A 17978-nucleotide genomic window follows, 5' to 3' on the forward strand; every position below is an offset into this window, starting at 1 on the left:
ATTCATAATAAACCCTGCTGCCCTAACAAGGTTGTCTCCCCTAACAAGGTTCCCCTCCCCTGAGCTTCGATTAAAGATTTTATTAATCGTTATAGTAACATGCCAGTGCATTGTAAGCTGACGTAAACATGTTGACAGATCATGGATTTTCTGAGTAAGCCCGACTGGAGGTTTCATCTCCATATATGATGTGAGAAATACTTTTTAAATTACCTAAATTAATCAATGAAAAAGTGGATGTCATGAGAAAGCTTGCAACACGCTGTTCGCCAATTTTCACTAGCGATCGACTCCATGTTGTTACGTCACGGAGGCCTAATCGCCGCCGGGACGCTCGGGAGCGGAAGGAGCAGTAATCTTGAACATTTAGATTTTACTATTGCATGTGTTTATCATATAAAAATAATGTTTTTGTTCATATTCTAATTGAATATAAGAGTTGTTGATTTATTTTGTTTTTTTGATCACGGAAATAAAAAAGTTCATTGACGAAAATTTGGTCATGTTGCTCCGTGGCGATCCAGATTTGGTTGATTAGTCGTACGTGTGAAGGTCACGTCAAAACAGCGGGTTAGCAGACTTGATTTAAACGATGTTACGGAAGTCAATACAGGAACGGAATTCAGAGCTTATTTGGGATAAAATACGTTTGTTTTGTCAATAAATCTATTCTTATTTGTTGGTAGGCTTATATTATATAAGGCATGTCCTCTGTCATATTATACGGTAGGTGTTATTATTAGTTGATAACAAAACATGGCGGACGTTTTCAGTAGTCAGTAGTGAAACATTATAGTTGCCTTCAATTCAAACGATTAATCGATTAGTAATCGATTACATGTGACCGAATAATCGAATACAAAAATTACTAATCGTTTCAGCCCTACTAAATAATTCAACTAAGTACTCTGATATTGTTCAAGTCGGCAACAAAAGATGTTAGATTTTCAGTCATTTCCTATGATTTTAATTTGATATACCCCAGTTATTTACACATTTTATGTAAATAATCATCATCATCATATTAGTACTAACTGTAGAATTGTAGCATTAAAGACTTCAAGACAGATAATTATGAGTAGGCTGCGTACATATATTAATTCAATGCAAGATAAATTAAAAACATTTAAGTTCTGACGGACTCATTTAGAAATTTTCTGTTACAACTTTTTTTTTATCTGGAAGAATAGGTAGTATTCAATTGAAAACTTTGGAAATTAAAAAAAAAAATTCACGAAAGTGTCAACCAAATCTTCCATTACAGCTAGGCTATAAATCCTATCTGCCTCCTCACCACGTCCAAATCCTCCCCTAGCCCTGTTGCCGACGTCTCCGCCTCCACGTCCTCGTCTCATTCCCTGACCACCGCCCCTGGTCATACCATCACCGCCTCCACCTCGCTGTCCACGCCCACCGCGGAATCCTCCACGCCTGTGTTAGACGGAAATTTTATTGACATCACCAGTATCCAAGTAAGTTTGTTTGTTATACTTACTATATTGCTATAACAGCAATCTGATTAAAATATCCATTTCATTCAGAGGAACTCACAAGATCACTTCAGGGGTCACAAGATTCTGGCCCCACGATCACAAAACAGATTTAAGTCTGTAACAGTCTTAATCATAGACTTGTCCAATCAAAGATGATGTTACAAAATTTTTAGTCATTTATGACTGGGTAAGTCAAAACTTATGTGTAAGATTCTATCATTATCCTGGAGCCAGCTGGTGACCCTTTGAATTGTCTAATCAAATTATCACATCCAGAATCTTCATGAGAATAAATACAGTGGACCCCGATAATTTGGACATTGATAGTCCGGAAATCTCAGTCTGAACTTAAATGTCAGGGAACGGATTTCCGTAACATTCATATACTCACTAGTCTAAAAATTCTGGTTTGTTTTCCGGTGATTTTGCCAGATGGAGAATATGCATGTGGCATTAAGCTGACCAGAACATGAATTTTAAGCAGAAAATCGCAGACAACAGACAGACAAGTTGATTACAAGAGAGGATAATCTGTCAAGTATTTACAAATCAATTCAAAATTTTTTATTGAGCATCAAAAGGATTGGATAGCAGGCAGTGCCTATATCGATCCTTTCCCAAACATTTACTTAACTACTTGAAATACTTATTTAGCAGGTTTATCTGAAAAACTATGAATTGTATCTACTTTGATAAGTCCTTAGCAATTTTATCAACATTTCTTAACTTTAAATTGAACTTAAAATTCTCCGCAGAAAAGCATTACAGAAGTTATGATATTTTTCTCAACTTTTTTAATGGTTTCCTATGAAGAATTTCTAGTTAATCATTAATAACTTCTTAAAATTCAGGATTGTTGATACAAAGCTGGGCCCCGATCAATTATCTGATGAAGGTGACAGGGTATCTTATAATCTATTGTTTGTCACTTGACTACTACCGGGCTATAGAACCAGACAGTAAGAGATGGACAGATTGATCTAGCATCTCCTGATATGACAAACAGTCTACTGTAGTCACAGTACGGATGCCCTAAAAACAAACCATATTTTACCCACTAATGGCTTGGGTGCTGAAAAAATACCAAATTTTACCCAGTAATTGGCCAAGTTGCTTAAAAAAAAAGTTGATAAAAACAAGGCCCCGGTGTTAATAATTACCTCATTCCTCTCCCTCCACGGCCACGCCCGTCTCCACCAGCACCGCCACCCCTCACAGCATTCAGGTTCAGTCTAGCTTTTACTCCAAGTCTCTGCTTCAAGTTTTGCTGAAAGTGAAAATAACAATTGTATTCTAACTTCAGATAACCTTTCTCAGTTTTCAAGTTGGTTTAGCAGTGTACAGTTGTAATATTACTGTTAAACCTGTCTAAGGGACCACCTCTGTATAAAGACCACCTGCGTAATAGGACCAGTTTTCCCCTTGACAATCTTTGTACAAACCAGATTTGACTGTTCATCTATTCCATTCAAGAAATGTTTTAAGCTTGAACAGGGTCTTAGGTTCAATTGTTAAAGACTAGAACCCTAACTATCATATTTCATTATGAATTTTCAACTACATACAGGTATATTTGTCTACAAAGACCACCCAAGTGACAGAGGAAAAATGGTCCCTATAGCCAGGTGGTCTTTTTACACAAGCTGCATTGTATTGAAAGTCTAGAAAAGCAGTTTTATTTAGCAGGTTGTCATTATACAGAGGTGGTCCCTAAAACAAGTTCCACTGTACCATTAAAATCTGTAAAGTCTATTTCCAAACACTTAACATAATGGTAAACATACCATCCGAGACTATTTTAACCTAGTGTACCAATATTAATTTCAGATCATACTTACCTTTTTCACATACAATGTACCATCCGAGACTATTTTAACCTAGTGTACCAATATTAATTTCAGATCATACTTACCTTTTTCACATACAATGTACCATCCGAGACTATTTTAACCTAGAGTAACAATATTAATTTCAGATCATACTTACCTTTTTCACTCGGAGAGCAGCTTGAACTGTGGGTCTGTTGGCCATCTGGAGAGCCAGACGGCGGTTGGCGACAGACGCTTGTTGCTGGGCAACCATTTTGGCACGGATATTCTGGACGGTAGCTTGTTGGGCGGGTCTTGCATTTTGAATGTTGGTAAATCTTCATTTGTTGGGGAGAGGAAAGCAATGATATCAATACCTGTTTCTGATACAGGTTTACAACCGTGTCTGAATTTCTAAATTCAGATGTTGGCTTGCAACATCAGGTTGTTAATTTTCATTGTTAGAGCTTTTCTTTCTTTCTAGATTTGAACATCTAGAATGAGATTGCATCACAGGACTAAAGTCCATCATCAGACAGTTTATATATAGAGCAATTGGCTGTAATTTTTCTTTGTTTTTCGTGTGCTTTCATTGGCAAGCAGAAATATGGAAAGAAATAACACTGGCAGTAGAACAAAATAAAGGAAAAGGAAAGAATTTCTTAAAAATGACTTGTGTTATTAAGAGGTTTGGAGAGCATGCAGGCCAAGGTAAAAATACATTGAAACATCAGTTTCTGTATATATCTCATATATTACCAGGTACTGTAGCAGAATTAGTTAATTTTCAATTAATTAATGTCAATCAGAGCAACATAGATCAAATATCAAAACTAATCAAATTTTCGCATCAATCTGCATCAAATTATTCTGTATTTGCATATTAGTTATTTGGCTTTGCTGGTAAGTATTGATTGTGATGTCATGTTTTTGTGAGTATAACATCATACTATTCAGAGAAAACTGTGTGAGCTGCACTAGCAAAAGAATGACATCACAATGGATAGCAAAATAATGGTGTCACAATCAATTCCTACCAACAAGGTGCTAACTCTGTAATATGCAACGACAAAATAACAGATATCTTTGAACCTTCATTATAACTGTAAGCCATTGATTAATTTTCAATATGAAATTTCTGTAGTGTACAGATGACAGCTGAACATCGAAAATTTTATTGATATTGAACAGGTAGATAATAAGATTATTAAGGACATTTGCAATACATTTATAGAATATGTTACATGTATTTATAACCAAGATTTGATGACAACACTGAGAAAGCAAGAAAAGCAATGGAATATAATTTAAATGTGAATTTGAAAGAGAAAAAGAATGTAGGTGACTATGGTGGTAACAACACTCACCACTGAGTAGTACTACTAAACAGCTGGTTGTACCGTACAGAAAAGGATGTTAGGACACGACGGAGGATTTGTCTTGTTGTATTAATTATGGATGTTTGTACATTATATTAAGATTTGTAAAAATTCAAGTGTGTTTATGAGTAAGAGATCCATACTTATACCTCTTACCACTGAAAAGCTGGGCTCGACAGCTGGGTATTATGTATGGATCAGAAGATTAGAGTCTAAATGAAGAGATATAGAGATACTGGTGGTTTATATTTTCATACTAGTCCTGAAATAAACAGAAGAAAAGATGGAAAAGCTGTGCCCATAACACTGACCACTGAGAAGCACTGCCAAACAGCTGGCTATGGGCCACGGTGTAGAGAAAGGAAGGGAGATAATTCGCAAAAATGTTGTATTCAGTTTGGACTGAAAAGAGGATGAAAATCAAAACATGAAATAAAGAAACTTCTATGAAACTTAAATGGATGTTTGTGAATTAAATTTTAAGAAATGTGTTTTATAAATGTTTGGCTTTTGTACAGTGTGATTGAAGATGAAACTACTTGAAAAGAACTTGGATATTGATATGATCATCAGTGTATACATTGTATATGGAACCATAAAAATATGTTAACATACACAAATATACAAAATATTATTTTATAAATAAACTATTTTGGAATAACTGTAGTTTGTATGAATCAGAAGGTCTAAATTTGGGGCGAAGCTAGGAGTCAACAATGGTTAGAATTTGTTAACTTAACTAAGCCAGCATGCATTCGGACATCCTTGTTACTCCAAGGGTTCCGATCACTTACGATCTCTACACCCCTGGACTATCTCAATAGTGAAATTGAAGGCAGCTCAGCGAAAAACATTTGAACTATCACAGGCCAGCAATGATTTCCTTTGAAGACTCCAGAGAGAGTGACGCCTATCATCAAAGCCACACAGTCAACCACAGTGCACAGTTATACGTCTCTTTTGATGTACATCAAATGACTAAATTACCTGTTCTGTTCTGTTGCCTCCAGATTTACTATGAGATAGTCCAGGGGTGTAGAGATCGTAAGTGATCGGAACCCCTGCAATATCGAGGATGGCATTCGGATGAAATGTCAGAATGCGAGTTACTTTTAATTATATCTTTGATGGGAATAAACAGTTTATGTAGTGATAAGAAATGCTACATGTTGATCACAAAAAAAAAATTGCGTTTGAAAAACTGAAAAAGCAAGAAGAAAGGAAAGAAAAGGGGGAAAAAAACAGAAAAAAAAATATATTTAAAAATTATTTCACAGAATGCCTACAGAAACCTTGGGGATTCAACAAAGTGTTTCAACATTCAAACTTTGTTAATTTCATACAGCCATTTCAATGTGATATATCAATTATATTATTTCATAATTTAGATTCACTTGCAGATGGTTTTTTTTCAAAATTACCAACCATGCTCTTTGCACGTTCAGATTATTTTCCAACATGTTTCAATAATATAAACAAGCATGCTTGAGTTTATAATCTTTTAAACTCAAATCATGTTGGAAAGTATTGCTCTATTGGATTTTCAGATATTTTCATATCAGAAGATTGATTTAGTTTCACGTGAAACATAAGGATCTGTGGCCATCCCTAGCAGTCTCTAGACAGGATGCAATATATCGTTTTTCCACTCCATATGTATAATGAGTGGATATTAATTAATCATCCAGCTAAATATTTCTTATTTTCTTTCTATGAGAGCAGTTAAGGATTAAATGGCCGCAGAACTCTCTGTATATTATTTGATTCATTCTTTCCTCTCCAAATGTCTCCCTTGAGACAATCATGGCCACAGCAGCGTCAGGATTACAAGCATCCGACATTTCCATCATTCTCACCTATCATTCAGGGACATTTTTGTGGTGCTTTTCAGCACTATTTTTGCTGGAATCTGCGACATTTTTATCACCTGAAACGATAAATTGAATTGCATTTACATATACATGTATATGATATGCTTGCATAGATTTATATTCAATAACATGATGATGTACAGTACTATATAACACGATCATCATCAGTCCTATGACTAGATCAGTTTTGTCATGATACAGTCCTGATCTAAATTTAGGACTAACAAAACTTTGGACGGTAGGCCTATTTACTTTTCAAATTAATCATATATATAACCTCTTGTTTGTAGTCAAATGTCATCATAAAGCAATATAAAGAGCCAAATGGACAGTATAGCGATTACTATTTTCCAAAATTTATCACGTAAACTTTGTGCGAACCGGTCTAATTGACTTGTCAATATTTCGTGTAATTTAAAATAGTTTCACTCAAAATTCATACTGATGAAATATCATTTAATTTGGACATACCTCGTTGTAACAAAATTTACTGATGCTTCAGAATTATCTTGATTATGACGGATTGTTTATGTTTATTTGCGGATGTTGATGTGTCAGCAATGGCGTAAGTCCATTCGATATGCTTAGGCATGTACGTAGGAAAACACGAGACGGGAGAAGGAACTTTCGAGAGCCCTCTTGACTCTACATAATGATTTAATTTTATGGTATCGGAGTTAATATTTACAAAATTTAGTTTTGAATTTTAATTACCCTATTTCAGCACAACACAATCATACGGTATTATAGATGAAAATTAACGTATACAGTTCTTATATAAAAGTATTTTAGTTAAATATAATTTTAGACTGCGGACCTACAAAAACCGAACGGACTGTGTCATTATTGTAAAAGGGGGACACAGTAAGTTTTTGAAACAAAACATTATATTTGTACTAGTGTAAAATAACACATATCACAGCTACTTATTTTTGTCATTTCAATAAGATACATATTTCTTTATACTGGATCAACAAAACTGGTGTTTTACGACTAATTTTTCTTTTATTTATCAACCGATTAACCCTAGCAACTGACGTCACCAAGTCCTGACAACAACAAGCATCCAAGGTGGCCGCCAAAGGAACACTTTTGTTACCATAACTAATACGGGGTACAAACTGTTCCTATCTTCCATTGAGACATAATAAAACTGTCACGATGGTAAGTAGTCGACATTTTTCCTATATTGGACGTTCGCCATATCTTGAAATAATCGTAGGATAGCCAACCTGCAAAAAGGCAGCACGATCCATTGATCGATCATGAATGTCTCTTTCTGTCTTTAATGAAAATTATTTATGAATACAGACTGTGTTTGTTCCCGAATAACTGTAAATACAATATCCATATTGGCACTTTGATTGTACACTTGTTTATCTTTGAACTTGGCATTTAACAAAAATATTCAAAACAGAAGTAAATTATGCTACAAAAAATTACAGTAAATTATAGTTAAAAATATATAGTGTAGTGTACTAGGACAAACCCCTACAACCATACACAGCTCAGCAGGTTAAATTTAGTCGCTGTATACCATGCATAATCAATGTGTACTATATTTTACATAATACTGTTGTCCTCCTTGATATCCAGGGATTATAATATCACTGTGTCTGTCGTTATATCCACCCCTGGGCTATGTGACTGTCATAGAAAAACTGAAGGCAGTTCAGGAGGAAAAATCTAGCCATTCGCAGGCCAACAGAAACTTCCTTTGAAGATATAGAGACACTCTACTTCGAAGCCACACAGTGTACTGTTATATCCAATTCATTTGATGTACATCAATTCAAAGGACCCAATTGCATGTGCTTACTCATTTCGTCACAGAACCTCAATCAGTTTTTTTATGACAGAGACTAGGGGTGCATATTATGCAGTAAAAGAACCCTAGGAGTATTGATGGTGATATTGCCGTACATTCCTACTCTATTACCACACACAAAAGTAATTATATGATTTAGTTCTAATCACTCGTCACTAATTATAGGGTGACTAGGCGATCGCAATAATATTGCTATCAGAAAAAACACTAAACTTGTTGGCCAGGATCCTTAAACAAACATCAGAAAATAATGAAAAATATCTTTTCTGAAATTATCTCCCCTGAATCTTTAATTTTTTTCAAAACCACCTGTCAATATTATATACATGTAGCCTTGGTCAACTTATGTATATCTTGGTTTCTGACAGCTAGCTATAGGGAGAACTTCTCATAACTGGATTGATTTAACATAAGATTAGTGAGGCAGAGGTCCTAAGTTAGATCCCTAGCGAATGCAGGATTTAATCTATGTAAAATCCGACGCTGTATTACATATCTAGATAAAATTAAGTTCCTTTTACTCTTAAGATTGTGCAAGATATAGTGCCACAGTGTTATTCAGCTTATATCATACTGAAAAGAAGCGATGTGTTTTGTTTTTAACCAGTGACTATTGAGTTTTGTTCGTTTTGTTCCATTCCATTTAATGGAACAAAACAAACAAAACTAACTATTTCTTTACAATACCATACCAATACCATCCATTCAACAGTTTCTATTTTATGTGCATGATACAATTGGGTTTATTCAGAAATCATCAGAGGAATAAAATTAGATATCTTTTTACATAGAAAGAAAATGTTGTATGTTAACTCAACGTTGTTGTTGTCATACCATTAGTCTGTGACTACTATTGACATATTATCTTCTAATACTGGTTTTACCAGTATGGGATTTTTATGGTTCCTGTATTGTAGCATGATGGGCTGAATTTAGAGGAGAGTTGTTTCCAGGCTGTATTCAGAGAAGATTAGAATGAGTTCAGGGTTTTGGCAGATACCACCGTTGCTGATAGACTATTCTAGTTATCTGTGACACAGTTTGAGAAAGAGTTTTAACACAGCTTGGTTCTGAACCTCTTTTATGTTTATTATAACTTAATCAAATCCTTAAACATGATTTACTTTCCCCTTTTAGACTACAACCAGGAGGAACCTGACCTCCTATGACAGGGAGAGGCAGCTAGAACAAAGCCGCCGCCAAGGAGAAATACGCGAAGACACCATCAAACGCCTCAACCAAGAGCGCCTGTTAGAAGCTAACTTAAGTAATGAACGCAAATTAACAGAGAAGAGATATTTAAGAAACTTAATGAAAGAGCAGAAAGAAATGGAAATGGAAGAGTCTATACTTAAGGTATTTACTATCACCGTTCTGAAGAGAAAACATAAATCAATTACAAGCAAACATATTTGTGGGAGATTTAATTCTGATCTATTCTATATCAACTTTCTTGTTGCTTCAATTAGCTGACAAGTGGTTTAATTATGCGAAGAGGTAACATGATAAAATGATGAAATATGTAATATGTTTTAATAGTGAATATTGTAGTGAAGTGAAAACATATGGTAGTAAATTTGTGATTGTCCAATGGTTTACCAGAAAACAAGTTTAGTAGTCATGAGAGTAATTTAATATCTTAGCAATTTAATATCTTTGTAACGTTTTAGCATTGAAGGAAACACTTTATTGGGTTTCTAAGAAGTTGTTACATGTATATGCTTTTGTTTACTGAAGTTTTTTGTTCTGTTAAATTTTAAATTTTAGACATTTGTACCTTTTTGCCTTTATTAAGTTTATTTTACCAGCTAGAATTGAAATTATCTCTTGTGTGAATTTTACCCTAATCTAAATTACCTCCCCTGTTAGGCCCAACGTGACCGACTGATCCGAGAAGAACAGATGGTACAGGAGGAGCGTCTGGCCAAAGAGATGGAGAGACGGAAGCTGGACTCAATGAGGGATGAAAAGATGAGACAACAGATTAGAGAAACAAGGTCAGTAACAGGAAAGTTTAAAGCAGAATTGGGAATTACCACAGGGGGCTGACACAATAAACGAGGGGTGTCTAATTATCATTATGGTTATTGTAGACACCCATTCTGATACTGTGTCAGCCCCCTGTGTTTACAACTTTATTTTGTTATTGAGTTTTGCTGAAATGTGTGGAAAAGGCATGCATTATTTTGATAACAAAAGTAATCTGTGGCGTTATTCTAAGACTAGGTACAATAAAAAAAGACTATGAAGTGTAATGAAAAGTGTGAATATCTATTCAGATTGAGTTACCTCAAATTGATATAATTGTACTGAATCAGTTTGATAGTGTAACAAAACATTGTCAATACAGGGTTTGTATTTAAACTGTCCCCATATCCCTTTAAGCATAGAACATGAAAAGACCTCACTTTTTTCAGAAAGTCTGTTCCACTTATATATGTGGACCCCATTTTTTCTGAGAAAGACACCATTTTTGGAGCAACGAGCACAAACCCTGAGACTATTAGATATAATCAACAGTTGCTAGCACTAGTCACAAAGATGAAGACATTTTGACAATTTATTTGAAGGTAAATGTGTATTAACTTAGCTTCTGATTTTCACATTCCAGTTTAGAGTTACGAGAATTAGAGGCCAAACTGAAGTCAGCATACATGAACAAGGAACGATCAGCACAGATTGCAGAGAAAGAAGCTCTGAAATATGATAAAGCTGTAAGTTACACATGTTAACCAAGTAATTTTGTCATTTGAATCAATAAGCTTGAAGAAAGATTGAAAGGAACTTTTAATTTCAACATGAGGAAAACTCATGATTAAGAATAGATATTCAAGAAATAAATGGGTTGAATACTGTTAAAGATTGAAAACAGCACAATTCATGGTATCACTGATGAAATTTTATGACAGAAACAGTTTTTATATTCCAATAAATATCATTACATAAACTAAAGTTGAAAATGGCAAAAGGAGAAAGAAAGTGTGTTTTAGATTTTTGATTTGAAATAGATATATGAAAACCTACTCCTGTGGTATTTGATACTTTTGAGTTAATTGTCAAGTAACACTATAAAAAGGGCAAGAGTTCCACTTTACAAGAAGACACAACAGGAATATACACAGTCTCCCAAAACAATACCATGGACACACATTACCCTCATTCCACTTTACAAGAAGACACAACACACTCTGCTCACCAAAATAAATACATGGGAGGCCGTCCTTACATTACCCTGGCGCTGTTGCTAGGATGTTAATTAATCAAACAAACACACAAATAATTAAACAATACTTGTTACTTGGAAAATTTTAAAGGATTTATCTTTTATGTCCTTCAGAAACGAGATGCAGAAATCTCGCGCAATATGAAAGAGGAACACGAGCGTGCCCAGGAGGCCGATTTACAGAAACAGAAGGAACAGTACAGGGAACAGATCCGGTACCAACAGGAACTGGAGCGACAACTCGAGGAACAAGAACACAAAAAACAACAGGCCTACGAGGAATTCCTCAAGGAGAAACTCATGATCGACGAGATCGTTCGCAAGATCTACGAGGAAGACCAGAGGTAGGTTTGATAAAAAAATATTTAAACTGTGATATTGACTGCCTACTTTACTCTGTAGATATTAGTCTTACTCTTCAACTAATGATAAAATGTCATGATTTTCCTTCATCAGTAATTTATTCAGTTTTGTCAGTGATACAATGAGTCCTATTGCCCATGACCACCTACTTTGTTAATTAGGCATTAGAATACTCGGATGTATTTAAACCATAACACCACTTTCGAGATTTATACAAAGTAAAACATCTATTGTACCCTGTAATACTAAAACTGTGCTCATTTGAAAGCGAGAAATAAGAAATTAGCTGCAAATGTGTATTTGAAGTTTAAATCAAACAATTTTTTTGTACTTGACAGGGAGAGAGAATTAGCACTAGCCAAACAAAAGTCCACACAGAAATATATACAAGAATTCAAAAATGCTCGCGAAGAATGGAAGAAATTGGAGAGACAGAGGATGGAGGAAGAGAACAGAAATATCCGCGCCTTCGCTCGGCTACAAGAGGATAGAGAGAAGGAGAGAATGGAGTCAAAGAAGGCCAAAGAGGACGCTATGGCTCGTGTCCAGGGAGCAGTAAGTCAGATTCTCGAGATGAATTCAGAAAACATTTCTCACCTTTTCAAAATATATAATTCACAGAAAAATAAGGATTTGTGAAACACTGAGTAACACTTAAACTCCACATTTGACGAGGGAATGTGAAATAATCAAATACTGTAAACATATAGTCTATTTTAGTGATAGTTTAATTTTAGCATTTACTTCACTTTCTTTTAATAGAGCACTAATTCATGCAAAGCACTGATTTTTTTGAGCCACCGAACTGCAAAAATTTATATTCATGCTAATAAATCATAATTGATTCTATATTGATTATTGACCAAATTTTTCACTATTTCAACTGAATTAATAAGTACTTTTACAGTATAGTAAATGTTTTTGTCTTTAGAATGATTTATTCAGATTGCACTTTGGTTTTCTGATCATACATAGATAAACCAAATTATTATCTATATCCAGTCATTTAAAATGATTCAAGATTTGAAAACCTCTCTTTGACTGTTTTGTACTTATTTTACTTTGTATTTTCCAGTTGGCAGAGGAGATTTCCAGACAGGATGCGGAGCGTGAGGAGATGGAGCGTGTCCGTATGGAACTGTACCTCGAGGAGCAGGAGGAGAAGGAGAGGATGAAGGAGAAGGTATGAAAACTAACTCAATCACCCCTGAAAATTCCTAATGAACTGTTCTAGTCTTTGATTAGAAGAGTTTAAAGGTGTAATCAAGTGAGGGGAGGTTCATTTAAATTCAGACTCGAAACATTCTTGATGCACAAACTCTCGATCATTAAAACCTGTTCACAAATCATCTTCAGTTTTATAAAGCCTGGTTATGAATATGTTATAGAGGACATTCCCTGTGTTAATGTATATAGAAACTACCTCTGTTCAGAGCCTGTTTACACAAAATATAACAAAAATTTGCTTAGTATGTTTATGGAATATGTCATTGACAAAATTTTATTTGTGTTATAAACTGTTTGTAAAAACTGATACAAAATCTAAAATTTATCTGTCTCAATGTATAAATACATACCATATAAAATTATGTTATCCTAAAATTTGGGTTATATCTTTTAAAGCGAATTTCTGTGAATTGAAGTTTATTGTTTCTATTTTGATACAGTTCTCTGGTTTCTTGTCTCTAACAAGAACTTTGAAACTTTATAGTTACTAATGCCGATTCCAGTTAACTAGGGGGAGATAATCTGGTAGTTAGCCACAAATTTTTTGTTGCAATGTACAAGATAATTAAAATACGAGCATTTCTTGATGTAGATATTATATCATTGTGAGAGACAGTGGAAATGATCTTCTTCTCTTGTTTTAAAAATAGTTTTGACTCTAAATATATGTTCTGAAAAAAATTTAATCCTATGAAATTTTATTTATTTCCTTATTCAGAGCGATATTGAGGCAAGAATACGACAGAAGATTGAATTACAACAGACACACGCTCAACAAATGCACTTTAAGAACCTCAGGAAAGCTGCCCAGGAGGAAGAAGAGGAGGAATTCAGACAACAGGTTAGTGCATTATAAGACTGGGGTAAAACAGGACTGGGGGTGGGGGCGTGGGGAGCGATGAGTCCATTACAGGAATACGGTCACTTTTCACCCATAGCTTAATTGCCTTATTATGCCTCATGTTTATAACAGTGTCTGTTATCAGTTGAAACATATCACATGACAGGGAAATAAAATGTTGTATTTCCCTCGAGGAAAATAAAATGTATTTCCCTGGGGCGCTTGCTCCTATGGTGGCCGTGGTGCCCGAGTGGTTAAGATGTCTCGACATATTACCACCAGACCTCCACCTCTGGGTCTCGAGTTTGAATCCCATGTGGGGCAGTTGCCAGATACTGACCGCTGGTCGGTGGTTTTTCTCTGGGTACTCCGGTTTTCTTCCACCACTAAACCTGGCATGCCCTTACATGACTCTGGCTGTTAATAGGACGTTAAACTCACAAACCTGTGTTGACTATCTGTCTTTTACACTGAGTTATCTCCCCTTTTGATTGTACAACAATGAAGGACGAAGAGTAAAACATCATTTTTCAATCATCGCAAGTTTAAGAAATATTTAACCCAAAGTATCGAATCGCGAATTTTTGGTATAATAAACAATTTATGTCCCCGGTGGCAGTGTGATATGAATGTTTATTAAATCTCCATATCACACTGCCATGGGGCCATAAATGCATAATGTAACTTTAAAAAATGGATTTATTTAAGTAGTCAGTACTATTGATACTTCAATCAGACTCAGTGCATTGGAAATATATTTTTTTGCTTGATTATTTTTTTCATTATCAGTTTGTTCAATAATTAGACCTATGCACAAAATATCCTGTGTAGATAAAATATTTGAATAAGAAATTTTTATTTTTTTTTTAATTAAAAGAATCAAACTAAAACTTTTTTCTCAGGGATGATATTTTTGCCCTGTTGAAGGACATTTGTTGTATAAAAAAAAATCATCCTTGATATCTAAGTAATAAATTTAGTCATATTACAAAATTTTAATTACCTAACTTTTAAGGAAGAAAAGAGCAGTCTTCATACATGTATTTCTTTCATACCTAAGGCTGTAATACTGGCTGGTCTAGGGCAATACACTCATGTCGCCTGAGGCTGTATTGCATAGCTACCCATGCAATTAAGCCTCGTGACGTCATGGCGTCAACAAAACATACATTTCCCCGGTAAAATTTTAACATTTTTTTTTCACAAATATGACTGGTTTTACTATTAAAGAAATATCACGTAATTTTTCATGTATGGAAAATTGATTTCCAGTCGTGGATTTCTTCAAATTTATTTCAAAATAGCGGGATATTATAGTTGTAAAGTTGCAATAAAACGTCGAGGTTTGGATAGTAAGGATAGGAATATTCTACCCTCGGGATCAAAAAATGTTGCAAAACCCTTTGCAATTGAGCCTAAGGTTTTACTACATTTTGTGACCCTCGAGTAGAATATCCCTATCCTTCATATCCACATATGAAAGAGTCTTATATTATATGCTATCCAATGTTTACACGGAAGTAATTTTTAGATAAAATCTTTGGATTCTGATTCAATGAAATATTTAAAATTTTCTCCAGATGCTGGCCAAATTTGCGGAGGATGATCGTATAGAACAGATGAATGCTGCCAAACGCCGCATGAAACAGCAAGAACACAAACGTGCGGTAGAACAGCTGATCGAGGATCGTCGTGCTCAGTTCGCCGCCGATCGCGAGAGGGAACTCATGGAACGCCGCGAGGAGGAGAAGATGGAGGCATTCAAGAGACAGATCATCGAGGAGGAGAGACAGAAGTTATTACAGGAGCACGCCATGAGGCTGCTAGGATACCTACCAAAAGTATGTGAAATCAAATCAAATATTTGTGTTGTTTTAGGAAAGGGGATTCGAGGGTTGTAAAATTGTATAGGTGATGATTTGGTCATAAAGAGAGTTTGGATGGTTGACTTCCTAAAATGTTAATTAATTTCGCAAATTTCATAATTTTATCATAAAAAAAAGCTAGAAACCCTCCTAAGTTTACTAAGCACAAAAATCCTCCATGTATAAGAATTTCTAATAAAGCAAAATTCCTACAACTATCTGGGGGTAAATAAATGAATCAATTTGTTTGTTCGATGAACTCTATATTATAAACGAATCTGTATGTTTAACTCCTGAACAGAAATATATAGTGAAACAATTCTGAATGTTTTGAATTATTACAAATTATTTCTCTTTTTTTTCCAACTAGGGTGTCATTCGTGATAGAGATGACCTTGAAAGGCTTGGCTCCGAGTTCAAATCGGCGTACACAGCGAGACAAGTGGATCCCTTTGATGAGGAGGCGTGGGACCAGAGTCGGCGATAGGACCAAAGACCTTTAGTCTCAACAAATTATCTGTGATTCAATTTAGTGTTGTTCTACCTTCCACGGACAGCAGCATACCAATGTAAAGATGAAGGAAAAATTCCTTTAAGTGAAACTTGGAAGGAAAACGTTTTTAGATGAAGGGAGAAACATTTTGTATTTGATAAAATCTTGATGATTTTATCTAATGACTTTAAGGATACGTGAAACTCGTATTATTTGTCGTTGGTTTGCAGAGATTTTAATAATATCTGCTAAACTGCATAACTTAAGTTTCCATTTTGTTTTCTTATAAGTGTAAATGGAAGTAAGTTAATGGATACAAAAATCTATACAAACAGAAGCTATAAAAAAGGATTTTATTTATTTAAAAAAAAACCTAAAAGCATGAAGTGAATTTTGAGAATAAAATCCTTATATAAGTTGAAATAGATGCTAGTAAACTTATTTTAATTCATTTGAAGTGATTAAGGAAGACATTACTTTATACTAGTACATTCCATATTAAACTATGCAGGTTCATTTTTTCCATCATTTATTATAGGGGTTGTCTCCCCTATACTGTTGATTGTCCTTAGTGCTAGTCTATTGAAAGTTGGAAACTTACAAATTTTTTTCAATGTGAAATTTTAAAATAATCTCAGCTTAACTATGGCAATATTGAAACTCATGACAATTCAAGTACCTTGATACATCTATATTTTCTATATTCTTATGACTTGATTGTATTTCCTTTAAAAAATAACTCATTGGTTTTAATTATAATTTAGAAATGTTTAGCACATTTTAATGAACTAAAACTGAATAGAAAATAATACATTGAGATTGGATTTCATTGAGAAATTCTATGTATGATAAAATACCAATATGTCGAACTAGTAGTTTGAAATAAAAATACGAAACAAATTGTTATAAAATTCTATTTGGAACATTACCTGTAGAAATCACTATTCTTGCTCAATGTTAGTTTATTTTGGTCTTTTGGGGGATGTAGATTGATTTTCTACTTAATTTAAATATGTTCATATATTTAACGAGCAATCATGGGCCAAATGTTAAGTTCATAGCATAAAAGTTATTCAATCTACAATCACATACACATAGTCGTTGTTGTGTATATTTCATAAAAAAGCAGAATTTTAAAGATAATTTACAGAGAGTATCTCTGTAGCACTATTTGAATTTTTTCTTGTTGTGTCCTTTATAGCCTAGATCAGAGGTTAAGAATCAAAGATCTTTATGGCAAACTTGTAATGACTTCATACAATGACTCATATAGATTTAGTGGAAATATTTACAGATGGCAAAGGTGAATGAAAATAATTGGGAAAGAATTACTTACATATCAATTAAAATGTTTGTATTTGTAAACTCATGGATAAAACTTGTCTAGAACGATAACCCTTGGAAGCAGTTTCACAAAGCCAGGGGAGAAACGTCTGTACATAGCTTCAACATATTAACTTCGAAGCTGTGTTAACATCTTTATTTGTAAATAAAAGATTTATATTTAATGGATAATGTGTATAGTGATATATGTACAGAATGTACAGTGATGAAATAAAACTGAAAAACATTTCAGATCTGTTGTTT

General features: G+C 34.3%; 3 protein-coding genes across 3 annotated transcripts in view; 1 reads left to right on the plus strand and 2 right to left on the minus strand.

The window, feature by feature from the left end:
• The window catches only part of LOC138305885 (mucin-2-like), a 403923-nt gene that overhangs the window by 324182 nt on the left and 61763 nt on the right, over nt 1-17978 (minus strand). The window lies entirely within an intron of this gene.
• On the minus strand, nt 1145-7178 carry LOC138305887 (chromatin target of PRMT1 protein-like). The gene is made up of 5 exons (XM_069246155.1): nt 7023-7178; nt 6537-6607; nt 3480-3639; nt 2654-2760; nt 1145-1431 (listed from the first exon to the last, which is right to left on the minus strand). Exons 2-5 carry the CDS (start codon nt 6596-6598, stop codon nt 1218-1220), a joined length of 543 nt encoding a protein of 180 aa, XP_069102256.1. The 5' UTR covers nt 6599-6607; nt 7023-7178; the 3' UTR covers nt 1145-1217.
• On the plus strand, nt 7557-17966 carry LOC138305886 (meiosis-specific nuclear structural protein 1-like). The gene is made up of 10 exons (XM_069246154.1): nt 7557-7715; nt 9517-9735; nt 10249-10376; nt 10991-11093; nt 11717-11946; nt 12304-12520; nt 13041-13148; nt 13911-14033; nt 15614-15874; nt 16269-17966. The coding sequence occupies exons 1-10, from the start codon at nt 7713-7715 to the stop codon at nt 16383-16385; spliced, it is 1509 nt and encodes a 502-aa protein (XP_069102255.1). The 5' UTR covers nt 7557-7712; the 3' UTR covers nt 16386-17966.

The sequence above is a fragment of the Argopecten irradians genome, chromosome 13 (assembly GCF_041381155.1).
Source record: "Argopecten irradians isolate NY chromosome 13, Ai_NY, whole genome shotgun sequence".
Classification (NCBI taxonomy): Eukaryota; Metazoa; Mollusca; class Bivalvia; order Pectinida; family Pectinidae; genus Argopecten; species Argopecten irradians.